The sequence below is a fragment of the Cryptotermes secundus genome, unplaced genomic scaffold (assembly GCF_002891405.2).
Source record: "Cryptotermes secundus unplaced genomic scaffold, Csec_1.0 scaffold1080, whole genome shotgun sequence".
Taxonomy (NCBI): domain Eukaryota; kingdom Metazoa; phylum Arthropoda; class Insecta; order Blattodea; family Kalotermitidae; genus Cryptotermes; species Cryptotermes secundus.
Genome location: NW_019724602.1, coordinates 70,759 through 91,376, shown reverse-complemented (window position 1 = coordinate 91,376; position 20,618 = coordinate 70,759). Strand labels below are relative to the sequence as shown.

General features: G+C 45.9%; 2 protein-coding genes across 2 annotated transcripts; both read left to right on the top strand.

The window, feature by feature from the left end:
* The first annotated feature begins 802 nt into the window (after positions 1-802).
* On the top strand, positions 803-4,827 carry LOC111862516 (cuticle protein 21). Its single transcript, XM_033750697.1, has 2 exons — positions 803-833; positions 3,960-4,827. The coding sequence occupies exons 1-2, from the start codon at positions 822-824 to the stop codon at positions 4,788-4,790; spliced, it is 843 nt and encodes a 280-aa protein (XP_033606588.1). The 5' UTR covers positions 803-821; the 3' UTR covers positions 4,791-4,827.
* A 4,602-nt stretch (positions 4,828-9,429) lies between these two features.
* On the top strand, positions 9,430-11,635 carry LOC111862515 (cuticle protein 7). Its single transcript, XM_023847985.2, has 2 exons — positions 9,430-9,466; positions 10,896-11,635. Exons 1-2 carry the CDS (start codon positions 9,461-9,463, stop codon positions 11,412-11,414), a joined length of 525 nt encoding a protein of 174 aa, XP_023703753.1. The 5' UTR covers positions 9,430-9,460; the 3' UTR covers positions 11,415-11,635.
* Positions 11,636-20,618: the final 8,983 nt, after the last annotated feature.

Below are 20,618 nucleotides of genomic sequence, written 5' to 3'. Positions count from 1 at the left end.
TTGTCTCCTCTGTCATGGTTGCACCTTATCCACCCAATCATAGCTTCATGTTTCGCTACCCTGACAACATCAGGTGGCCAGTATAAATGAGTATTTTCCCCGTTATATCCTACAATACTCTCTTCTTCCTTCGTAGGTCCAAATATTTCCCCGAACGATTTGGTTCCAAATCCCTGCAATTTATATGCTCCTAAGCGCCGAGGTATTCACAGCGTTAAAATTTCACATTGTAATCTTCTAGGTTATGGTGGGTGTTGTATGGCTGATCAGTACTGACATTCCAACCCTGAAGATGGAAGACATATGCATTCTTTAGTGCTCACCTACTAGGCTGCACGGTGTCATACGAAAGTATGGAGCCAGTTATCTCCTAGACCAAGCAATTCAGCTTAAACGCAGCAATGTCACGATGAGATGTTCGTGGTTTACCTCAATCGCTACAGCCGCTTGCACCCAAATCTTCTGCGATTTAACGACTGTAGTTATTGTTCTACGCTGTAGACTCGATACTGACAACCTCGCGAAGCAACTAACAAAGACATGATCCATATCTGTTTGTCGCTAAGCGACAAACAAGGGTCTCCACTCAGCGATTTGCCAAGAGCCGCGCCTTGCTCGTCATTTCGAAGCGTAGGGCTGCCGCACCAGTGGCAGAACCCGTTTGCATTTCCCAACGGCCGGCCAGCTGGGCTGACCCACTTCTGGCTTCCTGGCTCCGGTGTCACGCCTCTAGCTGGTCAGGGCGCGCGACACCCGAATTTCGCTGCGTATATAAGCCGACGCGGCCCCCCCTGGACACATACTCACACTGTACCGGCAACATGGCATACTCGGTAAGTGCAGACTGAAAGTGTCGAGAGAAATGACCACTTGAGAGATCTGACAAAAGACGCAGTTAAGATATTGAGATATGTTTAAGTAATTAGTTTGTGGAAGTGTGAACTGGTTTAATTCTGTGCTAATCGATAAGGAGGAATGAATTTAGAAATAATTACTAAGGCCATAAGTTGACTAACGATCTTTGTAGGAATGAGATGTTACGTTAAGGCATAGGTAACGTACTTAGTCTTAAGGCTGTAATTATCGTTAGAGAGAGACAGAAACATATGCATATGTATTTACACTTTAACATAAGCTAACATTGCCCTTCGTACTTAGCAGTAAAACAAATGTCAATTATACTCACCATTGTGGTCTCTGACATTAAGGGAGGAACATAGACTGAGGGTGCTTGAGAACAGGGTGTTGAGAATATTTGGACCGAAGACAGATGAAGTGACAGGAGGTTGGAGAAAACTGCATAATGAGGAGCTTCATAACTTGTACTCTTCTCCATATATAATTAGAATGATCAAGTTAAGGAGGATGAAGTGGGCAGGTCATATAGCGCGAAGGGGGAAGACGAGGAATGCGTATAGGATATTGGTGGGAAAGCCAGAAGGAAAGAGACCATAAAGAAGACCAAGGCGTAGGTGGGTGGACAATATTAGAATGGATCTTAGAGAGATAGGATATGATGGTATGGGTTGGATAGATCTGGCTCAGGATAGGAACCAGTGGATGGCTCTTGTGAACACGGTAATGAACCTTCTGGTTCCATAAAATGCTGGGAAATTCTTGAGTAGCTGCAGAATTGGCAGCTCCTCCAGAAGGGCTCAGCTCCATGAGTAAGTAATAGTCACGATTGACAGATTTTTGTGAATACGGTTATGAACGTTCCGGTTCCGCCTCTGTGATCTAGTGGTCAGAGTTCCTGCCTACAGATCCAGAGGTCCTGGGTTCGATTCCCAGTGCTACCAGATTTTCTGAGAAGTAGTGGGTCTGGAACGGGGTTCGTTCAGCCTCGTGAGGATACCGTATTTACGCATGTATAGGCCGCACATTTTTTGCCAAAAATTCAAGAGGAAAACTGGGGTGCGGCTTATATTCGAAATATTCGAAATCACACTTCATTAAAAAAAAATATATTCATAATTAGTAATAAAGAGTGTTCTACTCCTGAAATAATATTCCAAGAAAATTATTTTTTCTATAATTTCTGTCTGAAAATTGTGCTGCGGCCTATACACGCACGCGGCCTATACATGCGTAAATACGGTAATCGAGGAGCTATTCCAAGGAAATAGCGGCTCCGGTCTAGAAAACCGGAATTAACGGCCATGGGGATCAGTTGCGCTGACCACGCGACATCCTCTATCCGCTAAAGTTGGCACTAACTTCGCCGACAAGCGGCGGTCGCTCGGTCGGTATAGTTCGCTTGCGGACTACAGGCCACGGAATGTGTGGATATCTTGGTCAGTTGAATAACTTGTGAATGGGTGTCTTGTGTCTACAGGTGCATGAATGCTTCCACGCTGTCCACAGAAATCACATCTGACCGATAAATTCCGGTAAAGACTATGAATGTAGCATTTACTGAACTCTTCTTTATTCAGAGCAGAATCCTATGGTCCTCTGTGAACTTGGTAATGAAACTTCGCAACTGTTGGCTTCTCAAGGTTATCTGTGCTCCATCGAGTGAATTAATTAGTGGTTTGTTTGTTTTTTATTCGGTCAGCTGGCTAGCGAGTTAGTACTGTGTTGTGCCATTTGTTTTCGTTGTGATTTCTGCTACGATACAATGAACATGTGGGGTGGGTGGGGAAACAAAAAATATATACACAATTTTGACCATAAGTTCGGTTGAAAATTACCACTTGGATTATCTAGAAGGGGGATGCTATTAAAATGGGTCTCAATGAATTAGGTACAGTTAGTCTAAAGTGTGTTACATTTTGACTCAGCATTGGTTGTAATACTGGAATTGGGGTCAGTTCTGTAGAGCTTAGTCCTTTTTTTTTTTCAATGGAAGATTCTTTCTTCCCTGGCGATAACCGATATTTGCTGCTGCTAATGATCGAAACATTTGCCTGCCGGACACTGCGTGAGGGTCCGCGGGCAGATGACCGCTGTATGCAAGTGTAGTTCTGAAGAATTCTGTCTTCGTTTCGGAGAAACATGTCGCCTCCATCATGAGGGTTGAAGAGCTAGCCAAGCAAGCAAAGCAGGGCGTTATATCCCACCGCTGTGAGAGCTGATATCCTACAACGTGTAGTTGTCACTAGCGGCGACTTCATTTTGTGTATAGTTTATTTAACGGACAGCCTCTGTGGTCTAGCGGTCAGAGTTCCTGGCTACAGATCCAGAGGTCCCGGGTTCGATTCCCGGCGCTACTAGATTTTCTAAATAATAGCGGCCTGGGACAGGGTTCACTCAGCCTCGGGGGGATAATTGAGGAGGTATTTCAAGGAAATATCGGCTTCGATCTAGAAAACCGTAATTAACGGCCGTGGAGATTCATTTCGCTGACCACGCGACACCCTCTATCCGCTAAAGTAGATACTAACTTCGCCGACAAGCGGCGGTCGCTCGGTCGCTTGCAGACTACAGGCAACGGAGTTTATAGTTTATTTAACGACGCTGTCAGTAGCTCAGACTGTATAGCGGCGAATGATGAGGTTATCAGGGAGTAATGAAGTGGAATGGATGTGGAAGGAAGTGGTCGTGACCAGTTTTATTGTATTATCCGATCTTCTGGCCAAGATTTAAACCCGTGCCTTCTGAATACAAAGCAGTGTGCTTCCCCCTTTCTCCCTCGACGTTTCGTCTCTAGTTCTGTTGATATCAAAAGAAGATGCTTTAGTATAGAAGTGTTTTGTTTCGCGGTTCATGGGCCACGTGGGTCGGGAGACAGAACACGGTGATGCCTGTGCATGCATACGTGCATCATTCAGAGGTCCCATGGGCGAGCAGGGGACTGAAGCGGCGTCCGCTCTCCCAGTCCCCACCTGAGTAGCATTTCGTGCAACAGCAACATACAGACAGGCGTGCAGTACGAACTCATGTCAGGAGGGACTTCCCCTATTCTTCGCTTGCGCCCTGGACAACTGATAACGGTCTATAACTGCGTTCATTTTTAGCTCATCGTCCTTGCTGCCGTAGTGACCGTCGCTAGGGGCGGAATCGTGGGCGCCCCCGCTCTTTTGGCCCCTGGAGTCCCCTTCGCTGGAGCACTTGCCAGCCCTGCAGTCGCCAGGGTCGCCGCTCCCCTTGCCTACGCCGCTCCAGCGGTCGCAAAGGTAGCCGCCCCCGTGGCTGTCGACACCGACTACGACCCCAACCCCCAGTACAGCTACGCTTACGACATCCAGGACGCTCTGACCGGAGACTCCAAGGGACAGCAGGAGACCCGCAACGGAGACGTCGTCCAGGGCAGCTACAACCTGGTGGAGCCTGACGGCACCCGTCGTATCGTCGAGTACACCGCTGACCCCGTCAACGGATTCAACGCCGTCGTGCACCGTGAACCCGCCGTGGTCGCAGCCCCTGTCGCAAAGGTCGCCGCCCCATTGGCGCGAGTTGCAGCTCCGTTGAGTGTTGCTGCACCCATCGCTCGTTACGCAGCTGCCGCCCCAGCTTTGAGCTACGCCGCCCCCATCGCCAGGGCTGCCATTGCCGCACCCGCTATCAGCTACGCCGCCCCCATCGCCAGGGCTGCCATTGCCGCACCCGCTCTCAGCTACGCCGCCCCAATCGCTAGGGCTGCATTTGCTGCCCCCGCTCTCAGCTACGCCGCGCCCATCCCTAGGGCTGCAATTGCGGCCCCCGCTCTTAGTTACGCCGCCCCCATCGCTGCCGCTCCAATTGCTAAGGCTGCAATTGCCGCCCCCTCTCTGAGTTACGCTGCGGGCTACATCGGCAATGCTGTGCACACCACATACAGCGGGCCTTACGCTAGCTACGCTTACTAGAAGAGCGTGCTTCTGTAATGAAATGCCGTGCACACCACATACACCGGGCCTTACGCTACCTACGCTTACTTGAGGAGCGCGCTTCTGTAATCAAATGCTGTGCACACCACATACACCGGCCGTACGCTAGCTACGCTTACTAGAGCGTGCTCACTCTGTGTGCTCAAAGTAAACTTCTCGTGCTCACGAAACGTGTAGTACACTCTTTGTAACTGTACTGTTAAGTTGTCTTAAAATAAATAAACCTGAAAACACCTCACGTTATAATCTAGTGTAAGCACATTTTCGTTGCCATGGTTACAGTAAAACATATGAGCGCCGTCACGGTCCCAGTCTTCTTCTTATGCAGGATGGAAACAGACTTTGAGTCGAACCCATGCATGCAAGAACGAAATTAATATTTCCCTCTGGGTTGTCATATCTCATGTTTCTACCATCTTTCTGCGTTGCTTCGTTTGGGAGAAATAGGGTGAGACGGACGGACGGACGGGACAGGTGGTAGCACCATGCTATAAGCCGGAATGTCGCGGGTTCCGTTCCCGATGAGGCCATTGGATTATTCAATTTACCTAAACCTTCCAGCCGCACTATGGTCCTGGGGTCGACTCAACGCCTTAACAGAAATGAGTACCAGGAATGTCCTTGGGGGTAAAGGGCGGCCGGCGCGTAAGGCTGGCAACCTCACCGGTCTGGAAAATGTGGGAACCTCAACATCTCACAACCCTATGGGCCCCCACGGCCTGTTACAGGGTTAGCTTTACTTTTACCTTACCACACGGACGGAAGGACGTTTGAATAGTTTACATATGAATTCCATTGAAGAAGTTGCACATTGTTAACAGACCACCCCCCATCCCGGGAGGGGGTGATATCTTGAATACATGAACCACTGTTAGCTTATCAAATGTTTGGTACTAATTCGATTTAGGGCAAAATTCCCTCGTTTCACATCCTTTCCAAATCATTCATAATTATCCTTCCACGTGGACGCTTTGTAGTGCGTAGTCTTCGACAAGTTGGGACGGACATATGCGCATGGTGAGCGCGATGTGCGAAGAGAATGGAAGTGCCTGTTGCAAATATTAAAATATTGCTGACTTGAGTAGGATTCGATCCTGTGGTAATGTACATACGAGTCCCGCACGTTAGTATATGAGGTGAATTGTGTTCCAGTGTCGGATTATAGGCTTGTAATTACGTAAATCTGATCGCTTAAAGCACGGTGGTAATTTTCTACGTCCGTCTCTTTTTCAAAATCAGACTGAAGTGGTAACAACAGGGACACACTTCAACCTAACATTGTGTTGCTTTGCTGGCTTCATTCCCGCTCATTGTTTTGCAGAACAAACACAAAGACATCACGTAAGACATGTTCAGGAAATCCCCAAACTGTGGGAGGTGGTAGCAGTTTTGTGCTTTCCTCTTTCTCGCATTCTTTGAATGTAATTTTGTCCCCTGTGCTTCACTAATTAAGCACTGCGCTATGAAGGCGTATGGGGGAGTGGATGTTTTCTTAACCTGGGTACTCGTTGGAGTTGAGTGGTCAACTTTAAGCACCAGCTGCTTTATCCCCGGAGAAAGAGCCCCCGGTACCCATTTGATGGGTGGCTGGGTGGGCCCCATAACTTGTGTGGACGCTGTAGAGAAGAGAAAATTCTTGCCCATACCGAGACTCGAATTTCAACCTCTCTGTCACCTAGCCCTTAGCCAATTTCTTCCTTTACGTAATGAAATACAGAAACTATGTATTTCGAAATAGAATGTGGCTAATTTCACAGTGAAGCTTCATAATTTGTACTCTTCACTAGACTTCACCAGGGTGACCGAACCTAGCCGCTCGTCAAAGGGGTCCTACCGTCTGTGTAAGAAAGATTACGAAACTGAAGAAGAGGCCAGGGCCCAATAAAGGGCTGTAGAGCCATTGGTGAATAAATGAATGAATGAATGAATGAATGATCGAATCTAATTGGATAAGATGGGCGGGGCATGTAGAGATGAAAAATTAGCGCAAGATTTTGTTCCCAAAAATTTTAAAGGAAGAGACCTTTTGGAAGACCTGGGCATAAATGGGAAGATAATACTAAAATTAATCTTACAGAAATAATGTAAATGTTTGTCGACTAGATTAATTTAACTCATGGCGGGGGACCGTGGCGGACTTCTATGAAGACTGGATCTGTAGAAGACAGGGTGGAATATACCTGACCGACTGTCAGCTTCTCAAGACGGAGCATCTCCGTGAAGTTAGTTGGTGTATTTGTCACGGATCCAATATGTCAGTCTGGTGCATAGGGCTGCCGTGGTACTCTGCCCGGTTTGACTCCGAGTAGCGGCTGCTAACAGCATCCCCCAGCACATTCCACTGGTTATCGGCAAGAAGCTGGTCCAGTAGCATCACAGACGCCGTGACACCGTTTCCGACGATGTACGCCACGACAGTTTCGAGGAGCGATACGTCTGTTGCGTCTGTCCGTCCGCAAGGCCGAGCGATTCCTTTCACTGAGTTCATATTATCATTGCTAATTTCCTTAAGTTGTAATTCCGCCCCCAGGACATGATCCTCTGACATTTTCAATGGGAGAGCGTAATTTATCGTCATTCGTATTTAATTGGACCACTTCGTTGCTAAGTAAACGCCGACTTTTCTTCCTCAGGTCCTCCAGGCTCAAACGCACGTCACAGGACAATCAGGACGTGCACACCCACCAGCATGGAGCGTCCTGAAACCCCTGGGGATTCAGAAATGAAATTGTTCGTCTTGTATCGAAGTTAGGGGACCAGACATTTTCGCAGTGGTCACTGTTGTGGTTTATAGACTGGTATTTACCCACGTTTCGTAAGAGACTTCTACCCTGAAGTTGGCGGCAGCACGTTTCTCCCCCACGAGAGAATATTCTTTCTGTATTTCTTTTATCATAGCACATAGTACGGTTTGGAGAGATCAAAAATGCTTGCAGAATTTCTGTTGGGAAATATCAAGGTAATAAATATGTTTGAAGACCTAGGCAAAATGCGAATATAGTATTAAAATATATTTTGTAAAAGGCGATACGGCGGAAAGTATGGACTGAGGTCATCTACATGAGGTCAGGGTCCAGTGGTGGGCTCTAATGAACACGGCAGTGAATGTTACTCTCTCTGAAGGACTTTCTTCTATCGACACTGTACATATCTGGACAGCCAGTAATGAAATATATACTGCGGAATCACATGGTCAGTGCCATCAGTCCCATGTTAACTGTGTCCTCAGGTTGTGGATGGAGGGCACTGACTCCAGATGTGGAGGGCAGCTGCGAATATATTGAATTATTAGTCGCACACAGCCAACAAGGGGTGGTTCTCCATGTGGGAGCTTTTGCGGGGTCTAAGAAGGCCTCATCGTAAAGAGAAATGCAACAAATTACGAAATGATACTCAACTCCTCTGACTTAAGCAAGAATTTGCTACGGTATGTAATGAACCTTCGAGTTTGTAAAAGGTTATGTCTTTCTTGACCAGCTGAGTGATTAGCAATTATTCAAAAGGAATTTTATTTTTAAGGTCTTTCATTCTTTTTTTTTTAAGTTTAAGGTCTTTCATTCTGGTCCGTCACACTAACCAATTAACAATCAAGTTCCTTCCGTCAAATGTGACACTTTTTTAAGTTTTCCACCTCGTCAGCACCTGCCTTACATGTTTCGGCTCACCACGGAGCCATCATCAGAGGCATTTATAGTAGAAAAAGAAATCACCAACACACAAAACTTCACTTTGTCCAAGATAGCCACGTTCCAGTTAATTAAAATAATTACAAATAGTTAAAATTACCCAGAATGTCGGTTCACTAAAAGTTTTTCACACACCACAGTAGCTTCCTTATTTGATTCGTCGTTAATTCTGTAAAATTATGTTTCGTTATTTGAAGTAAGAATTCTTAAAATCCCTAGAATTCTTTCCCGCTTGGCCCAATCTTTTTGCTTCGGGATGTTGTTGACGTGTGTTGTCTGTCGGTAGTTGATGTTGCTTGTCTGTGTGTTGTGATGCTTGTGTGAATTTTATTGCTTGAAATTAGTTACACTTATCAGCCCTGTCCCTGTTCTGTTGATGCGTCCTGGCCCACGGCATCACATTACGGAGTATATGTGGGCGTGACATGCTCTGTGAGTGGCAACCAAGGTTCAATTCCGGTTTTGGGTTCTTTTATTCACACAAATACTGTGATATTCCGGTTCTACGCCCCCCCACCGGCCTCTGCCCAGCGTGTAAAGAGGCCATTTAATCCAGGGTTAAAACGGTAGAAGCGTTATTCTCATCACTCATCTGCATCTAGTGTCAGTATTAAGAATATATGAAAGGTATGTTCACTGCTCTTTTACGCCTGTTTGCATGGAGCTTAGACACAGCAGTAAACATTTGCGCAGTGGACCGACGCCATATTGCTTCCTATTGTCCCGTAAAGGTTATGATGTCCGTTTATGAACGTCTGTAAACTAGGCCGCTGTATTTTTCCTGTGGCGGATCCTGATGGCTAGAGGCTAGCTCGCTGCGTGACGCGCGGAACCTACATTCGTTCACGATCCGCCACGGGTTATGAAGAATTTTCTGAATATTGGTGGAACAGCGCTATATAAACAGCTGAGTGGCACAGGGAGCCACACTTGAGACTCTGGGACAGCAGGATCGAAACCACGATGCAGGTAGGCAGGCAGTCGCATCTGCTGACATCTGCCGGGAATGATTTTGTTACTCTAAACAGTAGACAATTTGACCGTGTGATTTTTCTGTTGTTTTTGTGTGTTTATGTGGACCGTCATGATACAGAGTGGTTCAAAATTATTGTCGGGATTGCCATGGCGTATAAAGGGAAACCCCGACAGTAATGTAGAATCACTCTGTATGAAGTTAATTAGACGCTTTTGTAAGACGGTGTGCTGAGGTCGGTTTAGGTGAGATGATCAGAACCTAAGCACATTGGCTAGGGATCTTCTAAGAACCATGGAAGAACGAAGCGGATTTTTTTATATTATTTAACGACGCTTTCGGTATAGAGACTATATAGCTTCAGAGAAATGTGTTGTTTCGAGCACTAGTTTCTAGGTTGGTTCCAGTGTTGAGTACAATTTTTGTGTCTGATTACGCTTTATATTATTGAGGCATGTTCGCTAAAAGCCGGAATGGTTTAATCAGATGAAACGGCCGTTACTAGGTTATGGTACAGTAGACAGCTTATCAGCATAACAACGATTGCATACGCAACAGAGGAACGGTGTTTTCTGTGCTCTCCGCGCGGATAGCGACTTCACCAAACAATAGAACTATTGAAAGCGATGTTTTCTGTGCGGTCCGTGCGAGGCTATAACGAGTTTCCCAGGCCGGCTGAGAATAACAATAGAGAGAGTCTCTTGAGACTGCAGTGGCACGTGATTGAGGGTAATTAGGCTGTGAGAAGAAGACTTCATGTTTGCTGCAGTTACATTAAGACTGGTATAATTACTATATTGAAATCCGTTGCCAGGATACGACTAGTGAAGACTGCGAAGCCTATATTGTGTGTAACGGTGAACTGTAATGTGTAGATCAGCGGTAGCGCTATAATTACCTGTAGTTCCGAGTTGTATCAATAAACCCAATATCCAATCCATACCCCGTCTATAGTCGTAATCCTAACATGTGACAATATTTATTACAAATGTTTCAAGTGACTGCTATACGGTAGGGTCTCTAAACCTCACTTCAGTATTTTGAAATTTCAACCCTGAATATGTCACCAAAACATGTATTAAATCAGTAACATGAGATAATGATTGCTCTGTTGATTGTACTGTAAATAACCGTGATACATAGTCGCTATAGCGACTGAATATTGGCTGGACGACCGAGGGGTCAGAGTTTGAGTCCCGTTAAGGTCAAGAACTTTCTTTTCTCCATGCCGTCTATACCAGCTCTGGGGCCCACCCAACCTCTTATACAAGGAGTACCGAGGGCTCTTTCCCCGGGTGTAAAACGGCCTGGGCGTGAAGCTGACCACTCCCCCATACGTCTTCATGGCGTAGTGCTTAATTAGTTGAACTTAGGGACAGCTTTACCTTTTACCATACTGTGAATATTTCGGGTTGCGTGTTACAGCTGCTGTTCTTGATCTCCCTGCTTGCAGCAGGCGCCCATGGCGACGTACTGTTCGCGTCTCCTGGCTCCCTGGCTGCGGGAACAGCCTCCATAGCCAACACAGATTACGATTCAAACCCGCAGTATTCATTCACGTACCGCGTGACAGACGTCGAGACGGGAGACTCGAAGGCGCAGGAAGAGACGCGGAAGGGCGACACCGTGGAAGGTAGCTACGTTATATTGGAGCCTGACGGGTGGACGCGCACAGTGCGCTACTTCTCCGATCCCGTCAACGGTTTCAACGCCATCGTGGAGCGGAACCGCGCAAAGGGTCCCATTGTCTCTGGGTTTCCGTCGTCGAAACGGCCAACACACACCACTACGCCCAAACCAGCGACCACTGCCAGGCCAGTTGCGCCGTCATTCTTCAGTCAGGCGTCCTCGGACGCGAAAGCGACGAAGCTGCTACTTCCAGATCCCAGCAGTAACTTGATACACACCTCGTTCACGGCCCCACATGCGTCGTACAGCTACTGACGTTCTGCGTGATATTGTGGCTGCCGCCTTTACGGTCTACATTTCCACTCAAAACAATTCGCTGTCCTATGTTGATTTAACCTTCTGTTATTTAACACCGCAGGTTCTTTATACGCATAAAGATATGGTGTGAGAGTGAGGTCAGGTGACAGGAAGGGTCGTGTGCTTCTTTACAATGCTTGGTAGCGGCTTCTAACGGTAGATGTTCCTCTGCTCCCGGGCTCATGTCCTCGCAGGCTGGCGGCCATCTCACACCAACCTCTTACTGTTCTAATTACCGAACTCAAGACTCTCCTGTAATGGCAGCTGGTGTTCATTATATAGCCTCGGCTCGGACCGCAAAGAAACAACGTGTCCATAGAGGTGTTCCCTAGCAACGGCTATTGTACTGTCGTCTGTTTACGGAGCTGTTACTTGGCAGTGGGTCTACATGTCACAATTTCATCTTTGCAGCCACGTTCAAGTCTCCATCCCTCAGACTTTCTGCCTGTAATCATGTGTATATGTCTCGTTTCATCAAATGTACTCGTATATTAATAAAGTGTGACTATTTTGCCTGTCCTGAGTCAGCTGAATTCACTCCAAACCTCACATCCTGTTTCCTTAATATCTGTTTCAATATAATCGTCTCATATGCACCTGGTTATATTTCTTTCTGACTTTCTAACTGAAATTTTGTGTGTATTTCTCCTCTCCTGAATTTCTGCTCTTCCCATATTAACCTCCTGCATTCGATCACCGTAATAATACTTCGTGGAGCGTGCAAGTTATGAAACTCCTCACTGCGCAAGTATCCCCAACCTCCTGTCACTTCCTCCCTCTCAGTTCCAGCCTTCGCCGTGTGCGACATGAGCGCTGTGGTAACTGTGCCAGTTGAGATTCCCGCCGTTCCGCAACGCCATTGTTTGAGGCCTCTCTGCGACTTCCCACACTCGATGTTATCAGCCGCCCGCTGCGTCCCACTTGTGGTGTCGTGTCGTTACAGTTTGTCCTCTGGATTAGAACATTCTACCTCATCCTTCCCTATCTACTACCCACCAGGACAGCGATTTAGTTCTTTCTTATGAACCCTGCTGATCTGGCCTCGTCTCGGTAAATGGATGCATTTGCATGAGGGAGAGTCACAATTGTAGGAAAAGAAGTCTTCAGTCTAAATATGTGGACTGAAGAGCGATGAAATGCGCGGCCAATTTAAGATCCACGTGACAGGAATATCGTGTAGTGTTTTCTGAGCCGTAGAAGTGTAGGCGGGTGTGAAGTTGTCATTCGGTGACGATGAAGGAAACGGTAAATTCATGCAGAATTGTGTAGGGACATTATTCGAAAGCGACTACTCCGAAGACAAAAGAGAATGGAAGGATAATATTAAAATAGATCTGAGAGAAATGTAGTGTGAAGGTTTTAAGCGAATTGAAATGGCTTAGGATTGTGTCCAATAGCGGTGTTGAACCTTCGGGTTCTGCTGCCAGAGAACTAGTCAATTAGTAAGATGGATCTTAGGGAAATGTGTTGTGAGGGTGGGAGTGGATGGAACTGGCTCAGATTCGTGTCCAGTGACAGGTTTTTCTTTCATCGATGTTGAATCTTTGGGTCATGTACGAAAAAGTTAGTCATAAGCTCTGTGTCATGGCAAAGGTCAGTCTACGAAAACACTGGAATGTGACACCGTATAGTCTGGTGAAAGTTCACTGACTGTCGCCATCTTCAGAGTCGAGCACTGAGTCTAGCAAGAAGCTATCACAAACCACGCTCAGTTCACCCTACTTGCTTCACTTACCCTTCGACCCTGAAGATGGAGGCAGTACGTTGGTGAGATTCTGCCGGGGTACACCACAGGACAGTTCTTTTCCAGTTACATGCTGTCAGTTTATTTAACGATGCTGTCAGCTGCTCAGGCTGTTGTGTGCAATGGTATGAGGGTAGTGAACAATGAATTTGAAATGATGTAGGAGGAAGTGGTCGTGGAGAACCTTCAGGCACCGCACCGGAACTTATCTGGGTACACTGATGAAGACAACGAGAAATGTTGGTCAGGAGAGCTGGTCTCCGTATTTGAACCTAGGACGTCCCGAATAGGAAGTAGGAGGCTGCCCTGCTGATGTGCTCTATGTCACGCAGTACGCTGTCCCCATATTCCCTTGTGTTGTGCAGTTACTTGTTTACTGATGCACTTAGACGTAAAAGGGAAGATCTATCCCTGTAACAGGCCGTGGAGGCCCATAAGGTTGTGAGATGTTGAGGTTCCCACATTTTCTAGATAATCGGCTCACAGATGGAGGTGAGACTGTCGGCCTTATGCCCCGGCCGCCCTTTACCCGCAGGAAGGATCCTGATATTCTTTTCTCTTAGAGTCTGAGTCGACTCCAGGGCCATAGAGCTGCTGGAAGGATTAGGTCAATTGAAAAAAATCCAATGACCTCAATCGAACCCGCGACCTTCCGGCTTGTAGCACAGTGCCTCAACCAACTACGCTACCGCGTACATAGTGACTATGTTACTCATCGCTTTATTTCTATCTTTAGCCTATTTATTGCTAACTTTTCTGGCTAGCCTCGCTGATTTGCGGAGCCCAGTTTGTGGGGCATAGCCCCCGAGGGCGGGATGGCGGGCTTGCGAGGAGAAGAATGGCAGCTGGCCCCTTTCCAAAGATACAATCTGAAGGCACCAGACCTCAGAGTGAAGTGACCACAAAATTCAATTCAGTCGTTTCGATGATGCTGCAGTCAGGGAGGGGGGGCCGGTGCAGAGCGGTGATCTGAGGAGTATAAATGCAGTGACCCGCCGTAGCGGCAGGCATACCCGAAACTGCGCCATACGTGAAACAGAGGTCCTTAAAACTGCCTCGCCTCAACTCGTGTTGACTCCGAGCGCATCCTTGCAGGCAAACTGTGGCAGCAGAAACGGACGGTTCGACATCAATACATTGTGTGAACAAAACGTTAAAGCAGATGGTACATATAGTTACCACTGCGTGGAGGTGTCAACTCAGTTACCTGTTTGCCGTCACGTATCTACCTTCTTGCTGCAGCGCAAGGCTGTCTATCTGTGCCAAGGGCGGAGTCGCCGCTACCGGAAATGCGTTCTTCAGCCTTCCGCCGCATTGAACGTAATGAGACCAAGAACATCGGGCAGGCCAACTGTCGCAGTCGAAACAGATTTGCATTCTGTTGTGTGTAACGGAACTGACGTGTGCATCATAATGTACGTCCTTGCTCGGTAACATCTTAGTTGGTATAGCGACGTCCTATCATATGGACGGCGGGAGTTCAATTCCCGGCCGTGGGAAGAGATTTTTCTCTCTACCGCTTCCAGACCGACTCTGGAGTCCACCCAGCCTCCTATCCTAAAGGTATCGGGGACTCTTATTTGAGGATTAAGCGGTCGGGGCGTGGAGCTGATCACGCACCTCCACCTAGTACCGAGTTCAAGAATGATGGAGCTATACCTCCAATGGCGTACTTATTAATTAATTAATTAAGTACAGGGACAGCTTTACCTTTTATACTGTTCATTTATTTATTGTATTTCAAAATCCCACACTAATTTATGTATCCATTCGCGACCAGCCCCAAATTTAGGATTTTATTAATGACACAACCGAATGGTTAAAAAAAATTGATGCATTTTAACTAGACAGTTCATTTACGAAGCACCATTTATATTTATGAATTACCACGTGATGATGATGATGTGTTATGTTCGAAACATGTAGTGGAGAATACATAATAAAACTAAACGTTAAAACTTTGCCAATATCTTTTTTATTAATTGTGTTGACGGTGACAGAATGTCTACTTGCAACACTCTACAGCTTGTTACTCCGTGTTGTAATATGGCAATTTCCCCGGCTGCTTTGGGATCATAGCGTTCATTATCGTATTCACAACAGCCGGTCCCTCTTTTCTCTCCTGAGCTAGATGATTCCAATCCATACATTTCCATCCAGCGACTGAAGCCGAGGTATATTTATGAATATTGCACTCTTGAAACACAGTGGAAATTTACAGCACCGAGGTCAAGAATGGTGGAGACATACCTCCACTCCTCCATGTATCTTCATAGCGTGGTGCTTAATTATTTAAGCCCAGCAGTAACTTACAATAGAAGACCTACTGATGCGACCCCCATTTCATGTCTCATTCCATGTACCCTCTAATCCTCAGATGTAAGTTTGAACATATCTTCCGAAATTTGAGATTATCACGGCATTGAGTATCGATATTACTGTCTTCTGAGGTCTCTTGGCAGATCGTTGCAGACTTTTAGGGGAAAAAATTGAAACAGCACCTTTCTCCGAGACGTCGGTAACGAACTACCAGACTGTTCGTTGTCATATCCCGTAAGGTAATCTTGAAAACACCGTCTCCTTCCTACTCACGCTTTGAAGTCTCCAGACAAATATTCATGCTGTAGCCTACCTCTGGGATCCCATGAATACGTGGGAATGAATGCCCATAAAATTTGCTCCTTATATCAGTTCCTTAATCATATTTGTTTTATCATACAATGGCCTTATCTGTTTAAAGAACATCTATTCACTATGTATAAAGTTTAATTATAAAGTAGACAGGAAATGGCCATTTTCTGTGAGACACGGCCCCCAGGTTGTAGTACGCAACCTTGCCTCTGTGTGACGGACGTTTCCTGTTGGTGACGCAATCATCCAGTTACCTCCCGATAATTTCATGAGGTCATTAAAGGGTAAAGTGGGGAGAGAAGGTACAAATAGCACAGACAGCCACCTAGCTGACCAGACCGTAACTAATCAGGAGAGTGAACATCAGCCGAGCGATGTGCGCCATGGCTTCGTTCAAGGTTGGTGAGTCGGTCCTGCAACTAGCGACACGCACGTTAGACGGGCACCCATTAAATTTGGCTGCGAGAGATGTTAAAACAAAAGCTGTGACTAAGTTTTGGGTGTCTCTGGGCAGTTAGGGTGTGGATGACTGAGCTGATTTTTAATTTTATCTTTACTAAAGTTATAGAATAGTGGGTTAAGGTGTTATGTAAGCTTACTATAGGTCCTCTTCTTTCATGTATCTCTGTACTGATTATTTAATGACGCTGTCAGTAGTTCAATCTTTGTCCCTTTCAGATCCAATACATTATTAGGAAGAACTGAATGTATTACCGGAGTGATGCTTATCTGGCCGACACAGCGCTAGAGAGGCCGTGAAAATTAGTATTAACATTATATCCTTCTACTTTATGCTTTCTTCTTCTCTTTCCTCCGGCTCTTCTTCCATCTTCTTCAACTCTCCCACGTAGTTCCTCCTTTTCGGATTTTTCCTGTCTTTTCCGTGTTCTTCATCTCCTCTCTCCTTTTGTTTCTCATTCTTCCTCCATTACCTTCTGCACTTCTCTCTTTATTCTTCATATTTTCCTTATTCTCCCGCTTCATTTTATATCTTCTTCCTTTCGTCCTTTTTCGGCTCCATAACTAGTATGTCTGTGAGCACAGATACAGCCTCAGAGTATGGGGGTAAAGCCACTGTCAGGATTCAGTTTAGGCTGGGTTTAAGTTCTGAACTGCATTTCTTGTTTGATGCTTGGGAGGTGGCAGTTCAGTCAACTATGACATCCAGGATGTGGGAGTAGCTCTACATGGGGGCTCAGCAGAGTAAGAATCTCTTGATATCCTCACCACACGAAAACAGAAATAGAACCCATTTGTATCGGACACATTGGCTTAGCGGTAACGCCCTACAAACGGATTCCGGAGGTGCTCGGTAGGGACTCTGGCTCTCTTGACTGAGGCTTCTCTCGTATTTTCACTCAGTTCCTCCAGTCAGATGCCAGGATAGTTACTAGATTTGGCAACGACCGCTTCCTCCAAGTGGCACCTGGTAGCCGAAAGGTCACAGGTTCAAGTCCCGATGAGGTCATTAAAATTTTCAAGTGACCTAATCCCTCCGGCCGCACTATGGTCCTGGGGTCGACTCAGCCTCTAACAGAAATGAGTACCAGGAATCTTGCTGGGGATAAAGAGCGGCTGGCGCGTAAAGCTGACAAACTCACCGCCATCTGTGAGCCGCTTGTCTAGAAAATGTGTCTGACAACCCTATGGGCCTCCACGGCCTGTTACAGGGATGGCGTTACCCTTTTTTCTTTCCCGCTTTGTTCAAATCCGTCAACAGTTCGTTATACCATTCGACGGCATATCTGATCTGCTATGGGAACAAGAGTGCGTCGTCATTGCCTTCCGGTATTCATACGCAGATGGGAAATTAAAATATATTTACACGGGGTTTCTCTTCCGGAAATTGGCTACACAATATATGGCGTTCCCCGGTTCGTAAAGTTGGAGAACTTTATATAGTATCGCTACTGATAGCGTCGTTAAATAAGCCACAGAAAAGGAACCCATATCCAAAATATTGTGATTTTTACATAAGAGACGGGTCCGATAAGACAGCCTCGAACGACTGCCAGGTGCTCACTGTTGCAGGTCACGTTTCTGCTTGTCACTGCAGTAGCCGTTATCCATCAGTTCCAGGACTCCGGGTTCGATTCCAGTCCCTACCTCTTCGGTCATAACGTCCAGTCATCTCTGGGAATGATACTTGGACAAAGTGGCTCTGGAGCTGTGTACCAGGGCGGGCAGCGGGGCAGCCTTAGCCCCGGGGCCCCTCCCAACGTCAATTGTTGCTGACCACCACAGCAGTTTGCATTTCATGCTTTGCATCCTCAGCTCGGAATTCCTTCTTCGTTGATAGTCACACAACTTGGCACGTTTCCAGCGAAACCTGAAAACCTGGGCTTCCACATGTAAACAAATCGAGGACATCTGATCGGATTTTCGTGAAGTTAATGCTGAAAGTTACAGATACCTCGCAGTCCGGGTTAAATCGGACTGTAGTGACGAGCACTTTACATTGAGACTAATTTGTGCTTCTTCACACATTCGGAGCTTAACTCGCCAAATACGAGTATTATCGAAGGAAGAATGTTTCGAGCGAAAGTTGTACGGAAAAATGAACCATACATTCTTTCGCAGTACATATGTATATGAACACCGCTGTTTTCTAGGCAGTTAAATAAATGTGATTTTGTGTTGTGTCGTCAGATAGCTAGAGAAATCTGGAAGCAATATGAGACCGAGAACTATGCATGCAGTTCCTAACTTGTTACTTTTCCTTAAGTTTTTTTCTTGGAGACATCATGTATTTCCCGCAAAATATATTATTTTTATTATTTTACTGCAATTGGGTGTTGACCCGGTGGCAGTAGAAACAGACAAGGAAAGTCTGTAACATAAGGGAACAGTACAAACTAAAATACATTACAGTAAACAAGGTACACACAGTGCAAATCCAAACACATAAAGTTATAAAAGGGCACGTGCTTGTGTTCGTTCATTGCACTCGAACAAGGACACTTGTTCATTCTTAACCACTCCAATTCTTTGTAAACGAACGTTCTGTGCGTGTCTTTTATGGGCTGTGCCCCACCATGTGACACGTTTTCATCCCTCACAATTTGTACTATTTATTTGTCGCTGTATTATTTATTACATTATAAATACACGTGTATTATTATATACAGGGTGTTTTATTTATTCAACTTGTCAGTGTTCACCCATCCTTCCGCCCGAACCTTCAGATGCAGTACTTCATGCAACCTGAAGGTGTATATTACCACGTTCATAAGCGTTCATCAGACGCTATCCCCTGTGTAACATTTCGTAACATATGCCTATTATATTTGTGCGCTGAGGAGTTATCTCCTCACCATTTTCAGCTGTCCACGACTGATATTCACAGCTACCCTGAGGTCTCCCGAACCACGTTGTGATGATAAGAATTGTCCATTTGTTTCGGTTTCAAATCAGTGTGTTCGTTTCATCATTATCCTTTAATACGTAGATAATAGGTTTAATTTCAAAAAGAGAGTAACGTGTTGTCAGAAACGTGCAGTTTGACGCCGAATGCACACTTCAAACGAAGCTATGCAGCCCGAGTCGTGATTGTGTAAGTAAAAAATATGGCGTATTCGTTTAGCTACAGGCTGGACGGCCGGGTTAGATTCCTGGCAGGGGCATGATGTTTCTCTTTTCCATAGTGTCCAGACCGACTTTGGGCCCACCAAGCATAAGCAAAGCGGCCGGCGCATGAGACTGACCACCTCCCTATATGTCTTGATGGCACAGTGCCCAATTAATTAAGCACTGCGGCTACTTCGCCTTTATGTAAGAAATATCGCTAACAATACGACACTGTCGTGGTGTTGTTCTGGAGGGCGGAACTGAGAAAATTGCTTAACCCTTAGGCGCGGTTTGTTGTCTCTGTTCGTCTTGGGCATTTAAATCGTTGGCTGCGGTTTGACTGCTACGTTGTCCAGCTGCAGGCCTAATTTATTACGCCCATAAAAATTGATGGGTTTACTGTATTTTGTGAAATTTTTCGCTGGCCTATTGTCAGAAGTAGTGTGTGTGTGTGTGTGTGTATCGTTGCGTATGCCTGTCTTGCAGCAAATAGCGTGCTGCTTCGAGAAGTTTCAGCACAAAACTCTGGCCTGTATGTTATGCTTCGGAGAAATAAACAGTCGACTGACCATGTTTGCCTTTATCTACTGATAAAAAAGTTCATATTCCATTCAGCATGTCATATTACCTTCAGCAGGAAATACCAGACCAAGCCATTCATAAAGGGGTGCACAGAAATGTTGTCTTGCTAGTACGTNTGTGTGTGTGTGTGTATCGTTGCGTATGCCTGTCTTGCAGCAAATAGCGTGCTGCTTCGAGAAGTTTCAGCACAAAACTCTGGCCTGTATGTTATGCTTCGGAGAAATAAACAGTCGACTGACCATGTTTGCCTTTATCTACTGATAAAAAAGTTCATATTCCATTCAGCATGTCATATTACCTTCAGCAGGAAATACCAGACCAAGCCATTCATAAAGGGGTGCACAGAAATGTTGTCTTGCTAGTACGTATTATTCGTAATATACAAGGCAGCCAGTTCTTAGAATAACGTCAGAGCACTGTGTTCACCCCCCAGTGAGGAAAGAAGAAAATAAGTCATACTTACACTCCAGTGTATGTATATACATCTACTGAAGCCTTGGATGGAAAAATAAATGCGTACACGGGACCCCAGCCATGGTAAGACAATGCTCAAATTTACTGCAGCTGAGGTTGCAAGGATGCCTGACTTCGAAAATTTGAGCATTGTCTTACCATGGCTGGCCCTTCTACAAGTCGTG